The 25707-nt window shown below is 38.2% G+C and overlaps 1 protein-coding gene and 1 long non-coding RNA gene across 5 annotated transcripts in view; one reads left to right on the top strand and one right to left on the bottom strand.

Annotated features, from left to right (window-relative positions):
• The window catches only part of LOC101743642 (uncharacterized), a 66599-nt gene that overhangs the window by 35323 nt on the left and 5569 nt on the right, over positions 1–25707 (bottom strand). The window contains exon 1 of one of the 3 annotated variants that reach the window (XM_012691021.4): positions 11954–12033. The exons of the other annotated variants lie outside the window; for them this stretch is intronic. Coding sequence (XP_012546475.2) covers positions 11954–11969 — 16 coding nt within the window. The 5' untranslated portion in view covers positions 11970–12033. Of the gene's footprint in view, positions 1–11953; positions 12034–25707 lie in introns of those variants that run through there. 3 annotated transcript variants of the gene reach the window in all.
• Positions 20434–24317, top strand: LOC119629307 (uncharacterized). Of its 2 annotated transcripts, none has more exons than XR_009974430.1 (3): positions 20434–20951; positions 21602–22100; positions 24185–24317. It is a non-coding gene; the product is annotated as an uncharacterized LOC119629307 (long non-coding RNA). The 2 variants fall into 2 exon arrangements; XR_009974429.1 differs by having other exon boundaries at positions 21566–22100.

Below are 25707 nucleotides of genomic sequence, written 5' to 3'. Positions count from 1 at the left end.
TGCGTTATTTTTTTTGGCACCGGTCGTAAAGTTAATAATTCGTTAATAACTAAACAGCATTTTGACATCCACCACGTGCCTTTTGATGACATGTAAGTTGAAACGAATAGTCGTCACTTTGGGCATCGCTTGAAAATCTTATTAGTATAATGTTTGAAGCAAGGCGTAGGCTGTTTTCACGAGAAGAGATCATTATGTCAAGTCAATGACCCGAGACTAGATCGATCTTAGCGCTAATTCTGTTGCTATGCTCCCGAACAACGCTGCACAAAAACGTTCTTATATGCCATTGTCTGATGTTCGAACACGATCATTGGTACACGTGTAATGGTACAACTTATAGGAGTCAAGTTCTGAAACTTGAATCTGTTTTAGACATTTTATAACTTCCAATGTGTTCAGTAATTTTCAGTTTAGAAAGTTGGTACATTGGACGATTTAAAAGAAATATACAGGAGTGTTTTTGTATCCTTCAGACCAGTAGTGGTATGTGGTTACCGGAGCCAACAGACGACGCCTCTATCACCAGTATCTACTGCTAATGTCATGCTAAGTAAGCATTAGAGTAATTATGATAGTGTAAGATGTATTTACCACTAATCCACTAGGTGCTTTTCTAAACAGAAACGTGATCAATGTGCTTAGTGCGAGTTATTTAACGTTCTCGCTAGCGTAAAAGTTAACTCAAATTTTGTATGGAGTTGGAACGTTTGCCGCTAAGGCGCTGTTCCAACTGCACACAAATATGAGTTAACTTTTACGCTGTCGAGAACGTTAAAATACTCGCATAAGCACACAGGATTGGCCACCTGAGTAATGTGTGACCGTATTTGATGGCATAGTTGCGACTTAACCACCGCTAAATCATCATCATACAATAGTCTGATTTATTTAGAAAAACTAAATGCGCAAATAATATATACAGTTGAAAAGTTTTCCACCAGTTTTATAACTAAGTGTTTACTAATGTTAAATGATTTTTGCAAGATCACGTTTACAAATTAAAATACAATTATTCTAAGAGATAAGCAAATTGCAGGTTTTAATTGTGCTGATTTTTTCCCTTCAGCGTATCGTGCGGCTGTACAACGTTCTGCCACAGAGTAACGTTGTAACAGAATTGTAAATGTGTTTTTTAAGCACACGCAATTATTACCACATCATATTTACTGAGGTGTCCGTGCCCTGTACCATTACATATCCATCAAATACAAGACTCTTGTTGTTCTTATATTGTTGGGGAGGTTGATCCTGGACACTTTTTTTTTTAATTTTAATCTTGACCGTACAACTGTTATCGTGTTGGAACAGTAAAAACTGCATGTTATTTATCTAACACAGCTGTATAATTGGTACTTTTGGAAAAAACGTTGCAATACAGCTGACATTGTTGAGAGATTTTCTCCATTGTCTATACACTGTCTCCACTGTCAACAAATGTTCACGATTGACTTACACGGTGAAGGAATAACATCGTGTAATAAAAATCAAAACCCGCAAAATTATCATTTGCCTAATTACTGGTGGTAGGACCTCTTGTGAGTCCGCGCGGATAGGTACCACCGCCCTGCCTATTTCTGCCGTGAAGCAGTAATGCGTTTTGGTTTGAAGGGTAGGGTAGCCGTTGTAACTATACTTGAGACCTTAGAACTTATATCTCAAGGTGGGTGGCGCATTTACGTTGTAGATGTCTATGGGCTCCTGTAACCACTTAACACCAGGTGGGCTGAGATCTCGTCCACCCATCTAAGGAATAAATAAAAAATTCTAATCAACATTCTTAACCGGAGATAGGTCTAGGAATAGACCTAGATCGCGCGCCAACCTAGCCAGAATTGATATCCGTCTGACTAAGAGGCGTCTCCACGGAAATAAATAAGTTTATGCAGTGGATTTTACATCAGCGAAGTGGCTTCACAGGCAATCTGTCCTTAAGGCAAGAAAAGGAAAGTAATTCACAACTAAAGTCACATTTCACTAAATAGTGTAGCGTTCGTTATTTGTCACTATATTTTTGTAATATAGTAATTACTTTTCCTGTAATTTATAATACCTTCTAAATGACAATTAGTATATCATTGCCTTTATATATGAAATATTTCAAAGGATATCAAATTTTCATTATTACGAGCACTATGATTTTCAAACTCTTAGGGCTAATTGAAAACTTCAGGTCAACGAACTCCATACAAATAAACAAATGTTGATTAAAGTATTATTCTTCTAATTGTTTACTTCAAACTTATTTTACATCATAATATTTGGAAATGGACAATACCGTGTTTTTTAATCATAATAAAAATACTTGTTTACAATATTCGATAATAGTATGGAATGACTACTACTGTTGGTTCACTGTACTGTGGTTCGACGGATTTAGGGTTGATAATATTTTTTTATTAACAAAGTTTTGTAACTCGTTTTTTTTTAAGTTACTTTAATTTGGCTAATGAAGGTATTTTACACATAATGGAAACGCCCCAGTCCAAATAAACAAGACTTTCAATGTGTGACATAGTAGTTTTTGGTTATTGTATTTTGGCTCTGGGCGGAGAATTTCTTTCTAAATAATCAAGCACCTTAATGTCTATTCATGAACTACTATATAAACGAAACCGCAAAAGGAGTAAATTTGCATAATTATTTTGGCATGTTGTGAGTCTGTCTCACTTGGTTCCTCTGGTTTAAGCGATGGAACTGTCAATGGAGTTCATAGACATCACAACGTAAATATCACCTCCCAAAGTGATACATGACGTAGGAGTCTCTATTGTACGGAACAACACCTGCCCCGCCCTTCGAATTGGAAGGATTGAAGCGGCGGTAGCTTGGGAGGATGTTGATACGTACTAGTCTGGTTATCTCGACACATCCTACATTTAGTAAGCAGTTACGCAGTTTTAAAAATATTTTATATTATTTTTATTATAATATCTTTTATCGTGACAATTACTCGCTATAGATGGGTATTTCCTTAGAAAAAAATTAGTAGCACCCGCGGGATTTGAGCGCGCGTATAGTCGCTCGATGCGAGCACACCGACCTTCTTATTCTTTAAGTAATATGATATAAGTACAGGTTTATAGCGCATGTTTATTGGCCTATTTAGTGTTGCTGATGAGTGCATTCCAATTTCAGTGCGGGATATGCCCTGTTCAATGCGGGCGTAGTTTGACAACGCATTGTCGTGCATGCATGTCCGCGTTCGGCTTTGAAAGATGCTGTTTCGAACGTAGCTGATATTCTAATTGACACTTTTACTGTTATTCATAGGGTCTATAGCCTTAAGAAGTTTTGGTTTATTTTTTTCTTTATTTATACCGTAATTCACGAGTTAGTCAGCCCTAGACGCGAGGCGGTAACCTACTCGACCCGGTTTCGGTTCAGAGGTGAACGAACCTCGGATACCTACTGCCTGCACTCGTTCTAGCCGATATATTTGCTGCTTTGACTACGATTCGCGGCACCGCGTTGCATTTACTAATAAAAAACATCTTAGTAAATTGATCACGTGGGTTCTCTCTAACATTGTAAACCTGTAGTTAAGAGTTTTTGAATTTTTATAGTTCTTTATTTATGATAAGCAGAAAAGATTTTAAGAAGCGCCATATAAAACTTTAGTAAATAACTAATTAATAGATAGATGATCTTATGGTAAAATATCGTGCTCATTTTATGCATTTCTTTATCTAACACATGTGCCGGCAATTAAACTGTATTAGTAATCATCTGCATCACCCGTCCGTGGTCTAATAAGTAAGACTTGTCGTGGTCACACGTGAGAGTCGTATGAGCTTAGAGGTCTTAAAAATAAAAAAAATGGAAGAAGGTTTTAAATATTCCCGAGATTTTATATTAAAACTATTTTAACGGGCCGATACTGTATTAATAGAATCTAAACTCGAACACTATATGTCAAAATGTGTTTTTTTAATAGTACTAGAGGTCCCGCAGTAGTCAAAATTCGACTATAATTAATTGGAACCGTAAGTTTGTACACTATTATGATTGTATTTTATACTTCTATAATCACAAATTTCGCCAAGACTACACTATAAAAAATATTAATAAAAGACAATGTTTAATATATTCTCAATTTGACAACAGACGCCAAGAACAAAAGTTTGACAATAAATAGTATGCATGCGTGTGTTCGTCAAATACATGGTATGTAGTGTGTGTAATGTTTTCTTTATTGATTTAATGTATCTTTTATGCATTATTTTAAAAATATATTAGCATTGTGCATTTCTTCTCTATATTCTCTATAAGTGTGGGAAATTTCATACTCCTCCGTCCGCGCAATTTTCATAAAAAGGGATACAAAGTTTTTGCTTTACGTATTAATATTAATAGTATAAAAAAAACTGAATGGCAAAGGAAAGGCTACGTTCAACGTTGCCTTTCCTTTGCCAGGAAAGTATGTAGTAGGTATTTTATTAGAAATAGGTCACTGAACCTCCTCGGAACTAACAAGTCAACTGCAAATATGATCCTATCGAGTGTCGTTTGAATTTATTTTGCGTGTGGCCTTGGAACATTAAACCATATTTGTATGTACATAGGTACGTAGCACTAAAGGGGATACCATAAGTCCATACCCTATAGAAATTATTTCGTTTTACATATCGACGCTTGAAAGGCAAACATGACTAAGCGACAATAACCGATTTGTACATAAATGATAGGCAATAAACATATTCGATGCGCAAAAAAAATATATTTCTAGGTCTATTCAAATCATTTCAATCCTACAGCTACTAGCTAGATTCTACAACAGCTAGATTCGTTAAAATAAATTTTGTTTTCAGGTATTTCAACTTTAAATTGATCTACTGTAAAGTTTACGCATTGTCGCTTAGTCACGTTTGCCTTCCAAGCGTCGATATGTAAATCATATTTAGATAAATTCAACAGTAAGCGATACCAGTATTAATAAATTCTCGTTGAATTCTGTTATCGTATCGTGACACACATAGAGGGGTATAGATTTAAGAACATTATCGTTCAAATATGAACCTTGAGGCCGATAAGATTGTTATGTATTAATAAAAACATCAAGCGCAGAGTTATTATTACTATTAAATGTCTCAACGGTTTCGAGTTCTAGAAATTTGTCTGCGAATGTATTATTTGAATGGATTTTTTTTAAATAATTTATGTGTTCAATTAATAATTCCTAAATAAAAATATTAATAATTTCAAAATTTATAATTTGACTGAAATAAAACAAACGCTTTTTCATGTGATACAGTGGCGATGGATCCACGTGTATGAGACACACAGGCGCTGATAGTGGCTGATACCTGCTAATCTTATACCTTTAATTTTTGTATATATATATAATCTGAATCTCGGAAACGGCTCCAACGATTTTTATAAAATTTAGGATACAGGGGATTTCGGGGGCGATAAATCGATCTAGCTACGATTTATTTTGAGAAAATGTTGTTTTATTCGTGTTTTCAATAATCAACTCTTCCCGACATCTATTGGCGAATATTAATACTATTTTTCTTAATTGAGGGTTACTAACCGCTCTAAAGACACAACAAGATGGTGTTATCAAAAAAAAAAAACGAGCAAACCTCGGTCATCATCTAGTGGCTGCATAAAGTCATGTCTTTATATTTGAAGGGTGTTAAAGCCGTCATGCTATTATAATTATCGCTCAAACGTCACTTCTTGAGGAACGGTAACGCTAACTTAATGGTTTGCGGAAAGACTTTTGCTTTATAAAGCACAAGTCCGGCCTCGCATGGAGTACTGCTCCCATCTCTGGGCTGGGGCTCCCAAATACCAGCTTCTTCCATTTGACTCCATACAGAGGAGGGCCGTTCGGATTGTCGATAATCCCATTCTCTCGGATCGTTTGGAGCCTCTGGGTCTGCGGAGGGACTTCGGTTCCCTCTGTATTTTGTACCGTATGTTCCATGGGGAGTGCTCTGAGGAATTGTTCGAGATGATACCAGCATCTCGTTTTTACCATCGCACCGCCCGCCACCGGAGCAGAGTTCATCCATACTACCTGGAGCCACTGCGGTCATCCACAGTGCGTTTCCAGAGATCTTTTTTGCCACGTACCATCCGGCTATGGAATGAGCTCCCCTCCACGGTGTTTCCCGAGCGCTATGACATGTCCTTCTTCAAACGAGGCTTGTGGAGAGTATTAAGCGGTAGGCAGCGGCTTGGCTCTGCCCCTGGCATTGCTGAAGTCCATGGGCGACGGTAACCACTCACCATCAGGTGGGCCGTATGCCCGTCTGCCTACAAAGGCAATAAAAAAAAAAAAAAAAAAAAAAAAAAAAAGCGTCTTGGTTTTGTCCCTGGCATTGCTGAAGTCCATGGGCGACGGAAACCACTCATCATCAGGTGGGCCGTACGCTCGTCTGCCTACAAGGGCAATAAAAAAAAAATGTCTATGGCGACGGCTAATCGACTTACCTACACTTATTAAACTGACCCACTTGTTGTTAGATTCAACACTAGGCACAGCTGTTTATTTTGAAAATCACATGTACGTAATTTGAAGTGTGTTCATGTGTGCTCACTGCGGACAGCAGTACAGACCGTTTATACATTGACGGGAACATTGTTATTGCTACGTTTGAAGCGCTCACTCCCTTGTCAACTATCAATTTACCAAATAGGCCTACACAGATGTCGTTCAATATAAAAATATGAAGAAAAGCCCTGCTTATTTCTGCCGTGAAGCAGTAATGCGTTTCGGTTTGAACGGTGGGGCAGCCGTTGTAACTATACTTGAGACCTCAGAACTTAAATCTCAAGGTGGGTGGCGCATTTACATTGTAGATGTCTACGGGCTCCAGTAACCACTTAACACCAGGTGGGCTGTGAGCTCGTCCACCCATCCTTTTTTTTTTATTGCCCTTGTAGACAAACGAGCATACGGCCCACCTGATAGTGAGTGGTTACCGTCGCCCATGGACTTCAGCAATGCCATGGGCAGAGCCAAGCCGCTGCCTACCGCTTAATACTCTCAACAAGCCTCTTTTAAAGAAGGACATGTCATAGCGCTCGGGAAACACCGTGGAGGGGAGCTCATTCCATATTATAGCCATCCATCCATCTAAGCAATAAAAAAAAAATGAAGATATAATAAAAAATCCATCGTTTTAATTCCCGTTAAAATTATGATCGTATTTAGTTCGGCTCATTTTAGATCTATTAGTCTCTGCATTGTTGTTGAACCGGTTCGACTTGTACACGGCTCGTCAATAATACCGGCGTGAACGAACGAAGTTGCCGGTCTTAAAATACGTTCTAGTAAATATAACTGGCACGGACATACACCGCTGACGCTCTGGCCCGCACGGCCTGCTACCGCCCTGCCTATTTCTGCCACGAAGCGATCCTGCGTTCCGGTCCGCGACGGTCCACTCGTAAAACTCTTAGTTTCATATCTGACCAGACGTCAATTTGGGGACCGGTAACCGTTTTCTAGCATAATCATGATCTGGATTCGTTGCCCATTATCTAAGCGTAAAAATAAGGACTGAATAGGCAATTAGAGTTGCGAGCTCATGAGTGAGTTCATATAAGCATATATATATTTTTATTATTATTGACGAGCTCACAGCCCACCTGGTATTAAGTGGTTACTGGAGCCCATAGACATCTAGAACGTAATTGTGCCACCCACCTTGAGATTTAAGTTCTAAGGTCTCAATTATAGTTACAGCGGCTGCCCCACCCTTCAAACCGAAACGCATTACTGCTTCACGGCAGAAATAGGCAAGGTGGTGGTGCCTACCCCTGCGGACTCAAAAGAGGTCCTACCACCATATATCTGTATATGTAACAAAATTTTATAATACCCTTAACAGTTGATTACAAAACCTGTTGTTTTTAGGAATCAAATTTTTTTAACTAATCTAATTAGAATTCACTAACAAATCTATAATAAAATTTGTTAATTATCATATTTGTTTGTTTGTAGGACATTTTGTGGGCCCGCACGTTGGTGTCACGTTCACTAGCCTTTCTGCTGCAGTAATGCGTCTCGGTTTCAAGAGTAGAACAATCAAACAATTAACGTGAGCACAACAATTGAAGTGAGATTTCGACTTAATATGGAATTGGGGTTTCCATCATGTTAAAATCATTCCCACGATGGAATTCTCGTTTGCGATGTCGATGAGCTATCCGTGGGTCTTCCGTGGGCATTCAACCCCATATATGACTTGAGCTCGTCTGCTCGTGGAAAGAAAAACAAATCAGCAGCTCAGCAAATACTCATTCAACTCAGAACCTGTATATGAGTGGACTATTATCAAAGCCGGCAATCTGACTTTTGGACAATGATTGGTAAATCAGAAAAACGAATTATTGACTTTGTATTCCATTGGCAGTCACAAAACTCTTCGGAACGACATCTTATATAAATAACAGGTTAACTATTAACCTTTATTTAGTGCAGGTTTTGAACCGTATTCTTTGAAGGAGACGATTATATTCAAATCAATCTGTATTGACATATCAATAATTTTTTTTTGTCCAAATGCACAGATTGCCACCTTTGATAATAGACGACTCATATACGTCACTATCTTATGTAGACGAGGTATTATGATGAACGAGTGGTCCGAATTCATGATAAATTAATGATGACTAGTGGTCCCGCAGTAGTCGAAATTCGACTATAATTAATTGAAATTATAAGTTTGAACATTATTATGGTTATATTGTCAGACTTCTATAATCTTCTATAATACAGATTTCGTCAAGACTATACTATAGACAAATAATATTAAAGATAAACAATATTAACCTACTTTCAATTTGACCACAGACTTTAAACATTAACTAACGTTTGACAATAAACAAAGAGTATATATACATATGTGTGTGTGTCAAATACATGGCAGTATGTGTAATGTTTTCTTTATTGATTTATAATGTATCTTTTATGCATTATTTAAAAAAATATTAGCATTGTGCACTCCTTTTCTATATTTTCTATAAGTGTGGGAAATTTCATACTCCTCCGTCCGCGCAATTATCGTAAAAAGGGGTACAAAGTTTTTGCTTCACGTATTAATATATAGATAAACATCTTTATGGTATGAATGGCAGTTAACTTATTTAGAGAATTGTTCTCATATAAATATAAAGACATAATACAAACTTTTTTTTCTGCTTCATAAAATGTCTCATGGGATTATTCGAATTATTCAAATGACATAATTAATATGCAACGATGTATTGACACTGAAGTAGTCAAACCTGCTGGCTTGTCGGCTGTACATAATATTATCCGTATTAACGATAAAACTATGTGTAACGTTGCCTGGTGGATGTCTAAATGTGAACTCCCCAAAAGCCCGCAAGTGTAGTGTTGCTCATTACCGGCATCTCGGCGAACGGGGTCTCGTAAAAAACGATAGCCGAGCGAAAACCGGCTCCGAGGACCGGTCCGGGCGGCGCGGCGGCGGGGTGACATAAGTACTAATAACGAGCCGACGCCGACGGAGAAATGTTGCCGGAAACCACATATGAACACGTCGACTTGTTTTTTTTACGGACGGTTCGAGGATTGGTGAAGAAGTAATGTGAATAGATTTTTTTTATTATTTTTTTATTGCATAGATGGGTGGACGACCTCACAGCCCACCTGGTATTAAGTGGTTACTGGAGCCCATAGACATCTACAACGTAGACGCGCCACCCACCTTGAGATACAAGTTCTAAAGTCTCAGTATAGTTACAACGGCTGCCCTGCCCTTGAAACCGAAACTCATTACTGCTTCACGGCAGAAATAGGCAGGGCGGTGGTACCTATCCGCGCGGACTCCCAAGTGATCCTACCACTAGTAATTACGCAAATTATAATTATGCGGGTTTGATTTTTATTACACGATGTTATTCCTTCACCGTGGAAATCAATCGTGAACATTTGTTAAGTACATATTTCATTAGGAAAATTAGTACCCGCCTGCGGGATTCGAACACCGGTGCATCGCTAGATACGAATGCACCGGGCGTCTTATCCTTTAGGCCACGACGACTGCGTACTGTTCATGAATTCACATCTTCGTTTATTGGCACACACCGGGAGACGAGCTCCGTTTGAGAGGAGACGAGGGCAGTAAAAGAGTAGTAAGCTTCTAAAAGTTGCATTTTTAATTTCTCCCGGGACGGGCGCGACCAGGGGAATTGCCTCGGGCTGAGAGTACTAAATGCGACGTTTCGCATTATCCTGTTAGCTCCCTCAGCATTAGGACGAAACTAATTAATTTTTTGGCATACCAAAAATATTATCAAGTGCCTTAATTGAGGAAATTACCAAGAATTTATAGTAACTGTCATCTACATAAAAATTTAGTTTCTATTTTAATTGTCTTCGATGCGTTCCAAAACCAATCATCCGATAGTAGAGCTTGATACAGTTGTTGTGTTAGTTTGTTTCCTCCAGAGAGCTTTCTGTCGCAGTACCTACGGCCAACGTCCGACAGTGGCGCTCAAGTAGTGTTAAGAAATTAGTTTTTCATATAATAAGTCATAGTTAAGTTGCATAGTTAAGTAGCTATATTGTGCAGATCGTGTGTTATATTTGCACATATAGTGCCTTATTTTCCCTACCTGAGCTTATAGCCTTGAGAGGCTATTTTAGCGTAACCTTAACTAGTAGGTGAGCTCACGGGGCTCAAACCGGAATGTTGCTAACACTGGCCCTAGCAAGAGCAGTGCTTCGCAGAATTACCACCGGATCGGAAACGCGACCCACTGAGAAGATCCGACGAGAAACTCAGTGGGCTGTGTCTATGGGATTATGCAAAGGAAACAAGGGAATATATTTGTATGAACATTTGCAACAATGAACATTTGCAAGAGCTAAGGTGGATGGAATACAGCGCAAAGTAACATCCTGGCCAACGAGCAGTTAAATATTAAACTTTGTCCATACTCAAGACCTGTATAAGTACTGCAGATGGAGATAGTGTTTTGCATTTACAATAAAACTGTGCCGTGCCGTTCTTCATAGTGAGGCCTATGGGAATAATTTTATAGAGCCTTCGCCACCAGTGCGTCGCGTCTTCGACTTAGATCTATATAAGTAACAAACTCACTGTTACGTATTTTTTATGATATAAAATCACCATGTTTAATACCAGATAATTCATTGCTTTTTCTTTAACCTTACAAGGTTCAATGTTTAATACGGTTCAATCCTAACATCAAAAATACTATATAGGAACTACGTTATTTCCGAACCAGAGACAAAAGCGGTATCAGCTGATCGACCGTTCATTAATTCCTCAACATTTAAAGCTCGTTAAGAGCATCTCAAAAAGCAATTTTGTTTGCCAATTAAATGACTAGAAGAATCGCGAGTCTCCTACGTGCTGGTCATCAATAACAATTATCCCTCACGGCACATAGAATACGGCTCCATCACGACACTCGGTCATACTGCGAGTACACCAGACATCAATCTTCATTTCCGGCTGAACTGATCCCGACCGAACGTCAATCTACAGTAATGATGTTTCTTAGCTAAGGACTTTATATGGTCATTTGCTTGATGCCCTGATACTGTTTCTATTACAAACGAACAAGGGGTATAGATGGATTCGTTTCCCGTGTGGTGATATACAGTTATCATTGGCTATCAGTAGATCAGTTATCTCTTTTTCTTTGAGAAGCTTACATTTTACTATATTCATGGTAAAACCGGAGACACGAGCGGGCTTGACAATATTTAAAGTTAATGTAAATTCTAATGAAGTCAATTAAACTGGGATTGATTGTTTTATTTATTGTTACGTACGTACACAAGTATTCCTAATGAAATTCTATCAACGAATAAACGTAATTATCGCTATTTATCGGCACGGAAAACCAGTTCTTGGTCATATTTTAGACGATTAACGATAACAATAGACGAAAATCTCGACCTACGATAAGTTAATAAATAAAAAATTGAGCTCACCCGATCGTCGCCACATGAATTTAGTGCAAAGCTGTTATCGTGCGTGTTGGTTTGATTATGTGCTGATCGGGAGCCCAGCTGATTTGGCAGGGGTCTGCGTCGGGGGGAAGGGGGTCACGGCAATCGGATTGGTGGAGCACTTTATAATCTTGAACGAATAGCAATGCGTACGCGACTACGCGACTCTTTCGTATTCGGTCCTTGAAAATTGGCAACAGCTGGACGAACGTAGAGTTCATTGTGCAGATTTATGATTGTAGTTTGTTTAAAAATTTAAATCATGCCGAAATCACTATACTGAGACGTTAGAACTTATCTCAAGGTATGGGTGGCGCATTTACGTTATAGATGTCTATGGGCTCCAGTAGCCACTTAACACCAGGTGGGCTGCGAGCTCGTCCACTCATCTAAGCAATAAAAAAAAGGAATCAGTCAAAAATAACCTCTCGATACCAAGAAACTTGAATGTTGGTAAAAAGTGACTCAGTATGCACTGACACACTATCTATCTCTGAGATGTGGCCAAAAGTTATATCCCCTTATGAAAAACCTACGGCCGTGTTTCAATAATACCTCGATTTTAGCTATGAGTCTCTATTCCAACTTTTCTTTGATACGAAAATCGACTTTATTAGAATATAATATTGTATATCGTATACATAGCCCAAATAATATCATTAAACACGTGTATTACAATTTAAACAATACATATACATATATTGCTATTGATGGGTAGCATCATTTCATTAGTTATCCAAATTTTATCGCTATTGGACGTGTGCCCTTCTGAGCGGCATACTTTAATACAAGCTAATAATACAAAATGAATTGATTTGTATTATTATACTAACTTTTTTCCGCGACTCCGTGCGCGTGGAATAGTTACTTTGGCATAATGCTAAATTTTACCCCTCACTTCATTTACGTTGAAAGTGAAAATATTTTTGAATTATACAATGTTAAGGAGCTATTTAAGCCCCTATTTTGAAAAATTATTTATTGATGCTCACTTGTATTGGTCTTACCGTGATGTTATATAGTCTATAGCCTTCCTCAATAAATGGACTATCTAACACTGAAAGAATTTTAGTGCGTTCAAAACAAACAAACTCTTCAGCTTTATAATATTAGTATAGATTCCTCGAGAGGCGCTATTTGGTTTTTTTTACGGTATCTGGCGTAATTTCAAATAAAAACGCCACCCCAAGTCTTTAAACTAAACTCAATAACTCTATTAATATTCATGAACAGTTGATAAAACCTCAAAATACGTCGTTCTCCAGTGTTATGGAAAATTGCAGACATAATGATGATGAGACTTTGTCTCTGTTTATGACCAGATCACAATCTCGTTAAGGAAAATGTTATCACTTCAATATAAAAGTGTACTTTAAAGATAAAGAGCTTTTGTATTTACATTTATTCTACAGTTAAGATTTTGGACCTCAAGCCTCAAGGTGGGGGGCAGCTTTCTCGCTGGTTTCTATTCGAAGAATGCGTGTTTTTATTTTAAGAAACAACCCAGAGTTGATGGAATCCAATGAATAATATAGAATTTCTATGTCAAAATAATAATCATTGAATATTATTTACATCTTACCTATTAGGCCACGGGTCGACTCATTGTCACATGACTACAATAAACGACTCACAATAGACTTTAGGGTAACAATTGCGTCACGAACGCACGACGGCCTTATGTCTTAAATTGGTAGCCGGTGCTGATAACGGTAATAGGGATCGGTTATTAAATATTGAAGATAGCATGGTCTCAATTTGGTTCACACACGGTCATTTTATCCGACAGTAATATTTGACTTTCAGACGGTATTGATTAAGCTTTGTGTATAATGCATTAGAACAACAAATCTCTGTGTACAAACATTAGGTGAGTTCACAATGGTTGGGCGTCAGCTGCAGGGTGGGTCATTAGTATTGTTTGGTAAACGGTTGACTCGTGCAATCGGTGCTCTCTGAATCAGTATACTAACGTTATATTTAGACGACGTATTGCTTGTTGAAGTCACTGTTGATGCTTGAAGTCCTTGTGGCCAAATGGGGGAGCTGGAGACGCTCGGTGGATTCGTATCGAGCGAAGCAACCATGACGGTGTTCGAATACCGCGGACAGATATCAATTAATGCATGTTCACGTATGACTACCTCGAAGGAATAATATCGTGTAATAAAAATCTAAGCCCCAAAATTTGCGTAATTGCTGGCCTGCAGATCGCAATTATCATGGATTCTGATAACCACTTTAAACATCCGTATATGGTATAAAAATATACTTCAACCGTATTTTCTAGTAGGTTCATATGGCTATGAGATTAATGTCGATTCGGATTCAATAACTTTGTAAAAAATGTAATTAAACTGTATGCTATTTGTATATGTAAAACACGAGCACTTTACTACAGAGTAAATTATTACTTATCCTTGTTTAGCTTTGCTTATTTAATGATGATAGAACCATCCATATCACACAAAACGTATCTCCAAATACACGTTAATCGTCGTAAGAGATTAAAATCGTGAAAACAAAATGTTCATAATATAAAAGAAAACATACAACAGCTAAGTCTGTGAAACTCATTCAGAAAGCCGCCTTAATATACCAACTTGGAATGCAAGAACACGTACCGAGTAAAAAGTATAAGAATATTTATCAAAGATAAGGATTCCATTGAACACCAGGAAGGGGACTGGATGCCAACTGAACGGTGAGTTGTATTTACACTAGACGATTCGCTACCGATATATTCGGAAGACTCTTAGTTACTGATAGTGTTTTATCAATTTTTTACATAATATTAGTTTTTTTTTTCCTACCTATGCTGATAACCTTGAGAGGCTATATCAGCTTCGCCCTAACGTGTAGGTGAGCTCACGGGGCTCAAACCGGAGTGTTGACAACACTGGCCTTCGCAAGAGCAGTGCTTCACAGAATCTACCTCCGGGTTGGAAACGCGACCCACTGAGAAGATCTTCGAGAAAGTCAGTGTGCCTGTGGTTTAATAATATTAGGTATTTACACAGCCTTTTTTTATTGCCCTTGTAGGCAGACGAGCATACGGCCCACCTGATGGTGAGTGGTTACCGTCGCCCATGGACTTCAGCAATGCCAGGGGCAGAGCCAAGCCGCTGCCTACCGCTGCTACCTACCTACGTTATGAGTCGAGCAGTTGAATTCAACATGAACGTTTTGTTATTAATTTCATTAGTTTTAGCTTTTAGAAATTACATATTGATGCTCGAAGCAGCAATAATGAAAGTTTATATTTTCAACGTGTCAAACTTAAAAAGACAATTACTTCTACAGTTTAATCTCAAATTTGTTTTCCTTGTTACATCCGACTTTTTGCATACTTTACAGTTTTCGTGACTGACGACAAAGCGTTATTTCATCGACATTTTAATATATACCAACTAAGAGTATTTATTATTCATATTCCGCTTAAAATATATGAAAATCGGTACGTGATATCGGTTACGAATCGTATCGCAAAGTACAAAGTGCTTTATTGTTTTTTTGCAACAGCATTCACGGGGAGCGCACACCATCACGCCATGTAGGGTAACGACAGGATTTCATTCACAACGCGAATCGTCAATCGATGGCTGGAATTATTATGTGGGGCTTGCACGTAATTGTGTTTAATTTGTACTTATGATTGTTTATTGCCTGCTATTAGCGAATGGAGCAACTTTTCTGGCAAAGACTGCACAAACTTAAGTTAACTGTAGCTTAACTCAACTTAACGTAAGCTTATATGAGTAGGTACTAGGTACCACCTTTCTAACTATTCTTACCACAGACTATTCATACCTTCTGGATTGCAGCATGAGAATGTTTATAACCCAATCGACACTATGTTTTTTTTTATTGCCCATGTAGGCAGACGAGCATACGGCCCACCTGATGGTGAGTGGTTACCGTCGCCCATGGACTTTAGCAATGCCAGGAGCAGAGCCAAGCCGCTGCCTACCGCTTAAGGTGGATGGCGCCATGGACATGGCTCTGGGATATGGGTGATTATGAGTCTATTGAGTGATTATTTTTAGACAAGTTGCTTTTGCAGCAATAAAATTAAGTTAAGGCCAGACGAAAAACTTAAAGCAATGAGGCTTAAATAGCCTGTGTAATAAGCGACCATTCAGTCGGTTTCCAGCTGAGCTCGAAGACAGGTCGAGTTCTATTCGTCTCAACCGTCGCGCCTTCTTCGAGGTTCTTGGTTGTTTTGTCTTTCTCACAGCACGTAGGCCGATGATCCGGCTATTGAAACTTCCGTCCTAGAACAACTTCTAATAAAGCCTCGACAACTCAACGCAGACCCATCCGAATACATAAATACTATTACGTATATAAATGTCCAGGAAAGTAATTGACTGTAAAAGATACGTAATGGTTACGTAACGGCTTGGATCTTCCCCTGGCATTGCTGACGTCTATGAGCGACGGTAACCACTCACCATCAGGTGGGCCATATGCTCGTCTGCCTACAAGGGCAATAAAAAAAAAACTAATTGAAAATCACAACATACCATTTTTTGTGTTGCAGCCACGACACATGTGAAACGATCACCTAAGTAAACAGAGTGTTTGAAAGTCGCATCGAAAGACAGTCATCAAGGACGATGTTTTCATACATATTATATCACACTAGCGACCCGCCCTCGCTTCGCTTCGGAAACTGTAATTTATTATTGATTTCTCCACTATTTAATGGATGTTATTATACATATAAACCTTCCTCTTCAATCACGCTACCTATTAAAAAAACCGCATCAAAATCCGTTACGTAATTTTAAAGACTAGAGGTCCCGCAATAGTCGAAATTCGACTATAATTAATTGGAATTGTAAGTTTGTACACTATTATGATTGTATTTTATACTTCTATTATCACAAATTTCGCCAAGGCTACTCTATAAAAAAATATTAATAAAGAACAACAATATTTAATCTATTCTCAATTTGACCACCACAGACGTCAAGAACAAAAGTTTGACAATAAATAGTATGCATGCGTGTGTGCGTCAAATACATGGTATGTAGTGTGTGTAATGTTTTCTTTATTGATTTAATGTATCTTTTAAGCATTATTTAAAAAAAATATTAGCATTGTGCACTTCTTCTCTATATTCTCTACAAGTGTGGAAAATTTCATACTCCTCCGACCGCGCAATTTTCGTAAAAAGGGATATAAAGTTTTTGCTTCACGTATTAATATATAGATTTAAGCATACATAGGGATATAAGAAGATATAAGAAGTAACGCATAAGACATCCGGTGCATTCGTGTTGAAGCGATGCACCTGCGTTCGAATCCTGCAGGCGGGTACCAATTTTTCTAATGAAATACGTACTCAACAAATGTCCACGATTGACTTCCACGGTGAAGGAATAACATCGTGTAATAAAAATCAAACCCGCAAAATTATAATTTGCGTAATTACTGGTGGTAGGACCTCTTGTGAGTCCGCGCGGGTGGGTATCACCACCCTGCCTATTTCTGCCGTGAAGCAGTAATGCGTTTCGGTTTGAAGGGTGGGGCAGCCGTTGTAACTATACTTGAGACCTTAGAACTTGTATCTCAAGGTGGGTGGCGCATTTACGTTGTGGATGTCTATGGGCTCCAGTAACCACTTAACACCAGGTGGGCTGTGAGCTCGTCCACCCATCTAAGCAATAAAAATAAAAAATAGGGACAGAGAAAGCGACTTTGTTTTATACTATGTAGTGATTAATTTATGAAATCCTTTAAACGTTTACTATTGAATTGATATAACATTAATCGAATTAAAGTTATTTCATTTGTATGTTGTTACATAGTCTTACTTTGATTTCGGTACTTTTACATTGATTTTCTTCATTATACATTTTCCGAATTTTCGCATGTTTCTAATCATCTTTCGTGATCACAGCTGACTTGTAGCCCTGTCTCAGATACATTACGGCGTTGTATTAACGTCTACTTACTAAACTACTACTTACTAAAATACACAAATTCGTATGGATTTGGAACGTTTGCCGCTAGGGGCGCTGTTCCAACTGCATACAAAGTTGAGTTAACTTTTACGCTATCGAGAACGTTAAAAAACTCGCAATAAATATTTTTTAAATATTTTTTTATATTTTACTAACAATCACGCCACGTTAACTGGTCCCGTGATAACTTCGTAAAGAACTTGTGTTACAGGTACCAGATAACGGATATAAATGTAAGATTTTTATTATACACATACTTACATATATTTAATATACATCCATAACCCTGGAATAGACATTTATCTATATCTATACTAATATTATAAAGAGGAAAGATTTGTTTGTTTGTTTGTTTCGAATAGGCTCCGAAACTACTGGACCGATTTGAAAAATTCTTTTTCCATTAGAAGCCGACATTGTCCCTGATGAACATAGGCTACTTTTTTTTTTATTTATTTTTTTTGGTTTCATGTGTGTTTTAATGTTTCCGAAGCGAAGCGAGGGCGGGTCGCTAGTATTTATCATACAAATATCTTCCCTTGGCGGGATTCGAACCCGCGACCCCCTTGTGTAGTGACCATGTCACTTACCACTACACCAGACGGCCATTAAGCATACAGTAAATTTTTTAAATATATTTTAAGTCACCGCTGAATGAAACCTACAATGGTAATAAGCGGTTGTATAAATATAAGCCACCCCGTCTGACATACCTCGTTTAACGGCTAAAACTTGTCATAAATAATGTTCCCATCTGGACATTTCGTATACAAATCAGCAAATACCATTGGCGTTTACCGAATACATTGTATATTATACAAATTATATATTATAAGTTGACGTCAAATAAACATAATAAAACGCTAACACTAAATATTATTATGAGCCCTTTTCACTATAGAATATGGTTAATTGTTTTTATTATATGTGAGTCGTCTATTATCAAAGGTGGCAATCTGTGCATTTGGACAAAAAAAAATTATTGATATCACGCCACGCCACGTTAACTTTTCCCGTGATAAGTTCGTAAAGAACTTGTGTTACAGGTACCAGATAACGGAAATAAATGTAATATTTTTATTATACACATACATATATTTAATATACATCCATAACCCTGGAAAAGACATTTATATTTATCATACAAATAACTTCCCTTGGCGGGATTCGAACCCGCGACCCCCTTGTGTAGTGACCATGTCACTTACCACTACACCAGACGGCCGTTATGATATGTCAATACAGATTGATTTGAATATAATCGTCTCCTTCAAAGAATACGGTTCAAAACCTGCATTAAATAAAGGTTAATAGTTAACCTGTTATTTATCTAAGATGTCGTTCCGAAGAGTTTTGTGACTGCCAATGGAATACAAAGTCAATAATTCGTTTTTCTGATTTACCAATCATTGTCCAAAAGTCAGATTGCCGGCTTTGATAATAGTCGACTCATGTCTATGCGAGCTCCCGTCATCCCAGGTTGGGACTATTCTCGTGTTTTTGTAAAAAGCGTTATCGTGTGAGACGTTCACCGCTCGCTACGTGAGATACGTGGTGTCAGACCAGGTTATCGAGACCGCGCTGTCATTACGATAACAAATCTGTCTAAACAAACGTCTTTTGATAAATATGTATACACACATGTATACGGAACATTTTGGACACTCTTCCAGTTCGGCAAGTTGCACTCTTTTATTTTGTAAAAAAAATATCATTCTAGCGACTAGTTTATGTAAATTTAACCCCCTACGGAACGTGAGGCCGGTGGTACTCTTGGCCAGCTCTGGTGTGCCCCAAACTCGTATCCCCGGAGTACCTAACAAGTCTCCAATTAAAGCTCTTGTTTTGAGCATTTCGCACGGTGGAGCTTTCATGCAAATATCTGCATGTTCTATAGCTTAATTTTTTTTTTAACTGTCTAGAGCAAGGTTAATTAGCAGACGTCATTTAAAAAAAAATATGTTCTTGTTTACATACAATGTGGTCACAACACTATGTAACCTCAAACTCTTTTACGACTGATAATAATATCACGGGTCGTTAAGACATCAAGGGGTCGAATTTAGATTTTAGAAGAATTTCATTTTGCTACAACGAATTTATGAAATTTGAATTTTAAGCAATTAATCTGTGAATTTAAAATAGAATAGATGAATTTTAAGCGGGTTTTAAAGGCGTAGGTGAGGAGCACGAGGACAACGAGGACTTTAACTACGGCCACTTAAGACTTGAAGACGAAACTGTTACCCTCAGACACAGCCCCCTGAATTTCTCGACGGATCTTCTCAGTGAATCGCGTTTCCAATCCGGTGGTAAATTCAGCGAAGCAGCACTGATCTTTCTAGGACCAGTGTTATCAAATTCACCAGGTTAGAGCTTCGTGAGCTCACCGACTCGTTCACCGAATCTAGTATAACCCCTAGAAGTTACTAGAATAGGTAGGAAAAAAAAGAAACGAAATAATAACAATCTGTATTGCTGGTTCATAAAAAAGCGTGTTTTAAGATACTGTAGGTATGATAAAAATGTTACACATTTTTTACGATTTAGAATATATCTACTAGCTTACTTACTTTTATCTTGAGTGAAAATTTTCAATAAGTAGTTTGCGTTTAAATTGCGATATAAACCTTTTAGCTGTACTTAGGTACCTACATAATAAACAATAATTCTGAATGTCAAGACTTTGGATGGGTCGCGGTCTATTTCGATATTACGTTGAACAAGTAATGTAAAAATAAAATATATTGAAGTAGATTCAATATATTTTAGTTGAAACTCAAACATGTACGGTTCATTTTGTTTTTTTTTGTGTGTTTGATAATTAATTGCAAACAACTTTCTGATTTTAGTAATCGCAGTCACGGAAGACTAAAACCTTCGCAGCACACAGTACACATTCCAAATGAACTGTGTGAAAGAGGATATGTATACGGAGAAAGGAGTGAGTGCAGAGATGACCTGTGATAGGCCTAAATGGAAAAAGAACACATACATAGTGGGAAAAGGTATAGAAGATTCTGTATAAGGGTTTAGGAATAATCGAATCATAAACGTTAAAGCTTTTACTGTGCTTTTCAGTATGACTTTTATTTAATTCATTTTGCACAGCGCAATATCAATCAATTGCGAAGTGAAACTAATATTTTTTTTATATATTTTGGAGACCTTTACGGTTTTATTACGATAACTACTTGCTTAAATTGCCCCACTATATTTATGTGATATAACGTAGCTGCTTATAACGTAATGTCATATAGTTTATGTAAATAGTGAATAACATCAGCTAATGAGAATTAGAGTGGTCTGCATTAGGTATTCAATTGGAAGTATTTTTTTTTATGATTGAGTGATTACTGTTGGCCCGGAGGCCTTTCCAGTTTCACCAGGACAGGTGGGCGAGCAAAGGCTCAGCCAGGAGGGGTGGGATTTGCCATACAGCTACCGAAGGAGACCTAACAGCTCAAGGGCAGCTGCTTCACGAATGAATCTACTACCGGATCGGAATCGCGACCCGCTGAGAAGATCCGGCATCAATTGGAAGTAGTATTAGCTCTAAGTTTAGCTCTAAGAATGTATAACAGTGTTGCAGTAGGTGCATTTATCGTCATTTGTTTTTTAGCAAAATGCAAACACGCGTTTTTCTATACTTGTCCAGAGCTTTTCTCTCAAACTGGTAACCCACTGCTGGAGAAGCCTTTGTTACGTACCGAAAACTACATAGGCTACCTGGAAATACTAGGTGTATCGCGTGAAGCTTGAAAACTATAGAAGGGGAACAACTTGTGGAGTTCCGGCTACATACAAACTAAGATTACTGAAACAAACAATAGCAATATTTAAATTTTTTTAATCGACGTAAAATTATTATAAATAAATATATAGTACTGACAATCACGCCACGTTAAAGCCTTGTTCGGACTAGGCGAGTATTTTAGTCGAGTACCGAGTAATTGAGTGGCTAAACTACTCGCTAATCGCCCGAAAAAATAGAACAAAATGGATTGACTTGACTAAATTATTTACTCGACTAAATTTTTGGTGTTCAGACACATTTACTCGACTAAAATACTCGCCTAGTCCGAACAAGGCTTAACTGGTCTCGTACTAAGTTCGTAAAGAACTTGTGTTACAGGTAACAGAAAACGGAAAGAAATGTAAGATTTTTATTATACACATACATATATTTAATATACGTCCACAACCCTGGAAAAGACATTTTATATTTATCATACAAATATCTTCCCATGGCGGGATTCGAATCCGCGACCCCCTTGTGTAGTGTCCATGTCACTTACCACTACACCAGACGTCCGTTAGTGATGATATTTTATTTATTTATTTATTGCTTAGCTGTGTGGACGAGCTCACAGCCCACCTGATGTTAAGTGGTTACTGGAGCCCATAGACATCTACAACGTAAATGCGCCACACACCTTGAGATATAGTTCTAAGGTCTCAGTATAGTCACATCGGCTGCCCCACCCTTCAAACCGAAACGCATTACTGCTTCACGGCAGAAATAGGCGGGGCGGTGGTACCTACCCGTGCGGACTCACAAGAGGTCCTACCACCAGTAATTACGCAAATTATAATTTTGCGGGTTTCATTTTTATTACACGATGTTATTCCTTCACCGTGGAAGTCAATCGTGAACATTTGTTGAGTACGTATTTCATTAGAAAAATTGGTACCCGCCTGCGGGATTCGAACACCGGTGTATCGCTTCAACACGAATGCACCGGACGTCTTATCCGTTAGGCCACGACGATATGATTTGTTCGTGAGGCACAATAGCTTGTTGTAGCTTGTGCATGCTCAGATCACCTTACTCACTAACAACTTTATTGCTGCAACTGTAATGACATTACAGACTTCGGAAGTTTGGCCCGTCATGACTTACGCGAGTGTGGTGTTCGCTCACGCGGCCCGCACGCACATAGACACCCTTCAATCTCTACAATCCCGCTTTTGCAGGTTAGCCGTCGGAGCTCCGTGGTTCGTGAGGAACGTTGACCTACACGACGACCTGGGCCTCGAATCTATACAGAAATTCATGAAGTCAGCGTCGGAACGGTACTTCGATAAGGCTATGCGTCATGATAATCGCCTTATCGTAGCCGCCGCTGACTACTCCCCGAATCCTGATCATGCAGGAGCCAGTCACCGTCGACGCCCTAGACACGTCCTTACGGATCCATCAGATCCAATAACCTTCGCACTAGACGCCTTCAGCTCTAGGAGCAGGCTTAGGGACCTCGGTAACCGTACTCGTCGAACTCGACAAAGAGTCCGCCGTGCAACCTAACCCATGAATCAGCTCGCTGAGTTTCTCGCCGGATCTTCTCAGCGGGTCGCGATTCCGATCCGGTAGTAGATTCATTCGCGAAGCAGCTGCTCTTGAGCTGTTAGGTCTCCTTCGGAGGCGCTCGGGTAGCTGTTAGCAAATCCCACCCCTCCTGGCTGAGCCTTTGCTCGCCCACCTGTCCTGGTGAAACTGGAAAGGCCTCCGGGCCACCAGTAATCCTTCAATCATAAAAAAAAAAAAAAAAAAAAAAAAAAAAAACTTCGGAATTGTCTCAATGAAAACGACTCCAAACTACAATAATTTAATTAAAGGCACTTATTTTTAAATACTTTTAAAACACTTCGTTTAAATTTTTTAGTTTGTTATAAGTTTACTACTAGTGGTAGGACGTCTTGTGAACGCGTACGAGCAGGTACCACCGAACTACACCTTCCTGCCGTGAAGCAGCAATGCGTTTCGGTTTGGAGGGTAGAGCAACCGTTGTTCTGTAAAACAAGACTTAGAACTCTTGTTTAAAAGTATTTACGTTGTTGATGTCTATGGGCTCGGCTAAGCACTTAACACCAGATGGGGTTTTAAGCAAGTCCACCCATCTAAGCAATATAAAACACTGTTTATCTCAAATTTTAGTTGTAGTTAATCGTAGTTAATAGGCTACATTCTTTTTTGAAAAAAATTACGAATCCTCACTAAAACTCCAATAATATAAACTATGGTGTAAAAAAGTTACCTAACATATTCTATACATCGCGTGCCCTGCGAAAACTATTGATGATAGAATAAAATAATGTACTACGACTTTGTAGAACACATTATTATATACAAAAAATGTCGTGACAGCATATATCTAACTATTGTAGTTATGCAGCAATAAGTGTTCTTTTATTTAAAAAAATAAAACAACGTCAAACATCGATGAAATTTTTGTTAAAGACCCGAGCGAAGCCGGAGCGGGCCGCTAGTATGATATAAGAACAAAGAAACGGAATGGACTTGCACCTGAAGATTGGACTTTGTCAAGCTATATTTAGTTATCTTTGATATCGCATATGTATGAATGAATTAGCATCACGATACTTAAGATAATTCTGATTAATCACCCACTCCAGATATGATAGCATTGTAAAATACGCTCACCTTCTTTAAATAGAATGATAAGAGCGTGGAAAATTACTTCACCGATAATTTTGGGACAAAAACAAGCACCTACTTCGGCCAGCTGTGTTTTATTTGCCTAAATTTACACATAAGTCGGCTCTGACATTAGTTACCGGAGATTGTCTATGATAATGGAAAATGAGTTCGGCATCCATAGTGAAACAAGAAGCTAAGGTACTAGATGCACAGGACAACGGTTTTCACAGCCAATAAACTGTCAGGACCTTGATGTTAAGTGAACTATCGGTGAGTCTCGTCAAAATGGGCCCAGCCGTTCTAGAGATTAGCCGGAATAGGCAGACAGACTGACAAAATTAAAAATAAAAATATTTCGGTATATGTACTGTGGTATACATACTTAGACATTTAGAAAAAGTCGTTATTTTATTATTACAAACAGACGCTCCAATTTTATTTATTTGTATAGATTCATTAAAGTTTGGATTTCGTTTGCAGTTTTCCGTTTTAGATTTTTGTTTAGGTAGGTACGAGCAGTACTAGGTAGAGTAGAGCAGGTACAAGCATTGTGATACTGCCCCAAACTAACAAAAAGTGTACATACCGCAGAAAACTTATCGTGCAGTGTTCATGGATGACAATTACTGTGCGCTTAGTACGAATTTTTTAACGTTCTCGATAGCGTAAAAGTTAACTCAAATTTGTATGCAGTTGGAACAGCGCCCCTAGCGGCAAAGGTAGGCAAACGTTCCGACTCCATACAAATTTGAGTTAACTTTTACCCTATCGAGAACGTTAAAAAACTCGCACTGAGCACACTACGACTCGTTGTAGTTGTGCGGTGCAGTTGTAGACTGCATGACGGCTCACGATAACTACACACTGTGATGCGTGTGCACTGAACACGTGCATTACGTGTTGAATTACCGCGGAATTGCAGCTTTACTTGTGTTTCAGGTTCGCATTGTAATTATGGATCATCAACTGCTTTTAGGTTAATGTGCAATGGGCCTAATCTATTTAATAATACGTGAAGCACAAACTTTTTTTCCCACACTTATAGAGAATGTAGAGAAGGCAATGCAGAATGCAATTTTTTTTAATTATGCATAAAAATACATTAATTAAATCAATAAAATAAAAATAAAAACATTACTATTCATTTGGCACACACGAATATATTGTTTATTCTTTATTTAGGTACTGTGAAAGTTTTGTTATTGTGTATAGTCTGTGGTCAAATTGAGAATAGATTAATATTGTTTGTATTTAATATTATTTGTGTAAGCCTTGGCGAAATCTGTGATTATAGAAGTATAAGTCTTTGACAATAGAACCAT

This window comes from Bombyx mori, chromosome 12, assembly GCF_030269925.1.
Source record: "Bombyx mori chromosome 12, ASM3026992v2".
NCBI classification, from domain to species: domain Eukaryota; kingdom Metazoa; phylum Arthropoda; class Insecta; order Lepidoptera; family Bombycidae; genus Bombyx; species Bombyx mori.
The sequence above is the reverse complement of the archived record's forward strand: the minus strand, read 5'-3'. Positions and strand labels throughout refer to the sequence as shown.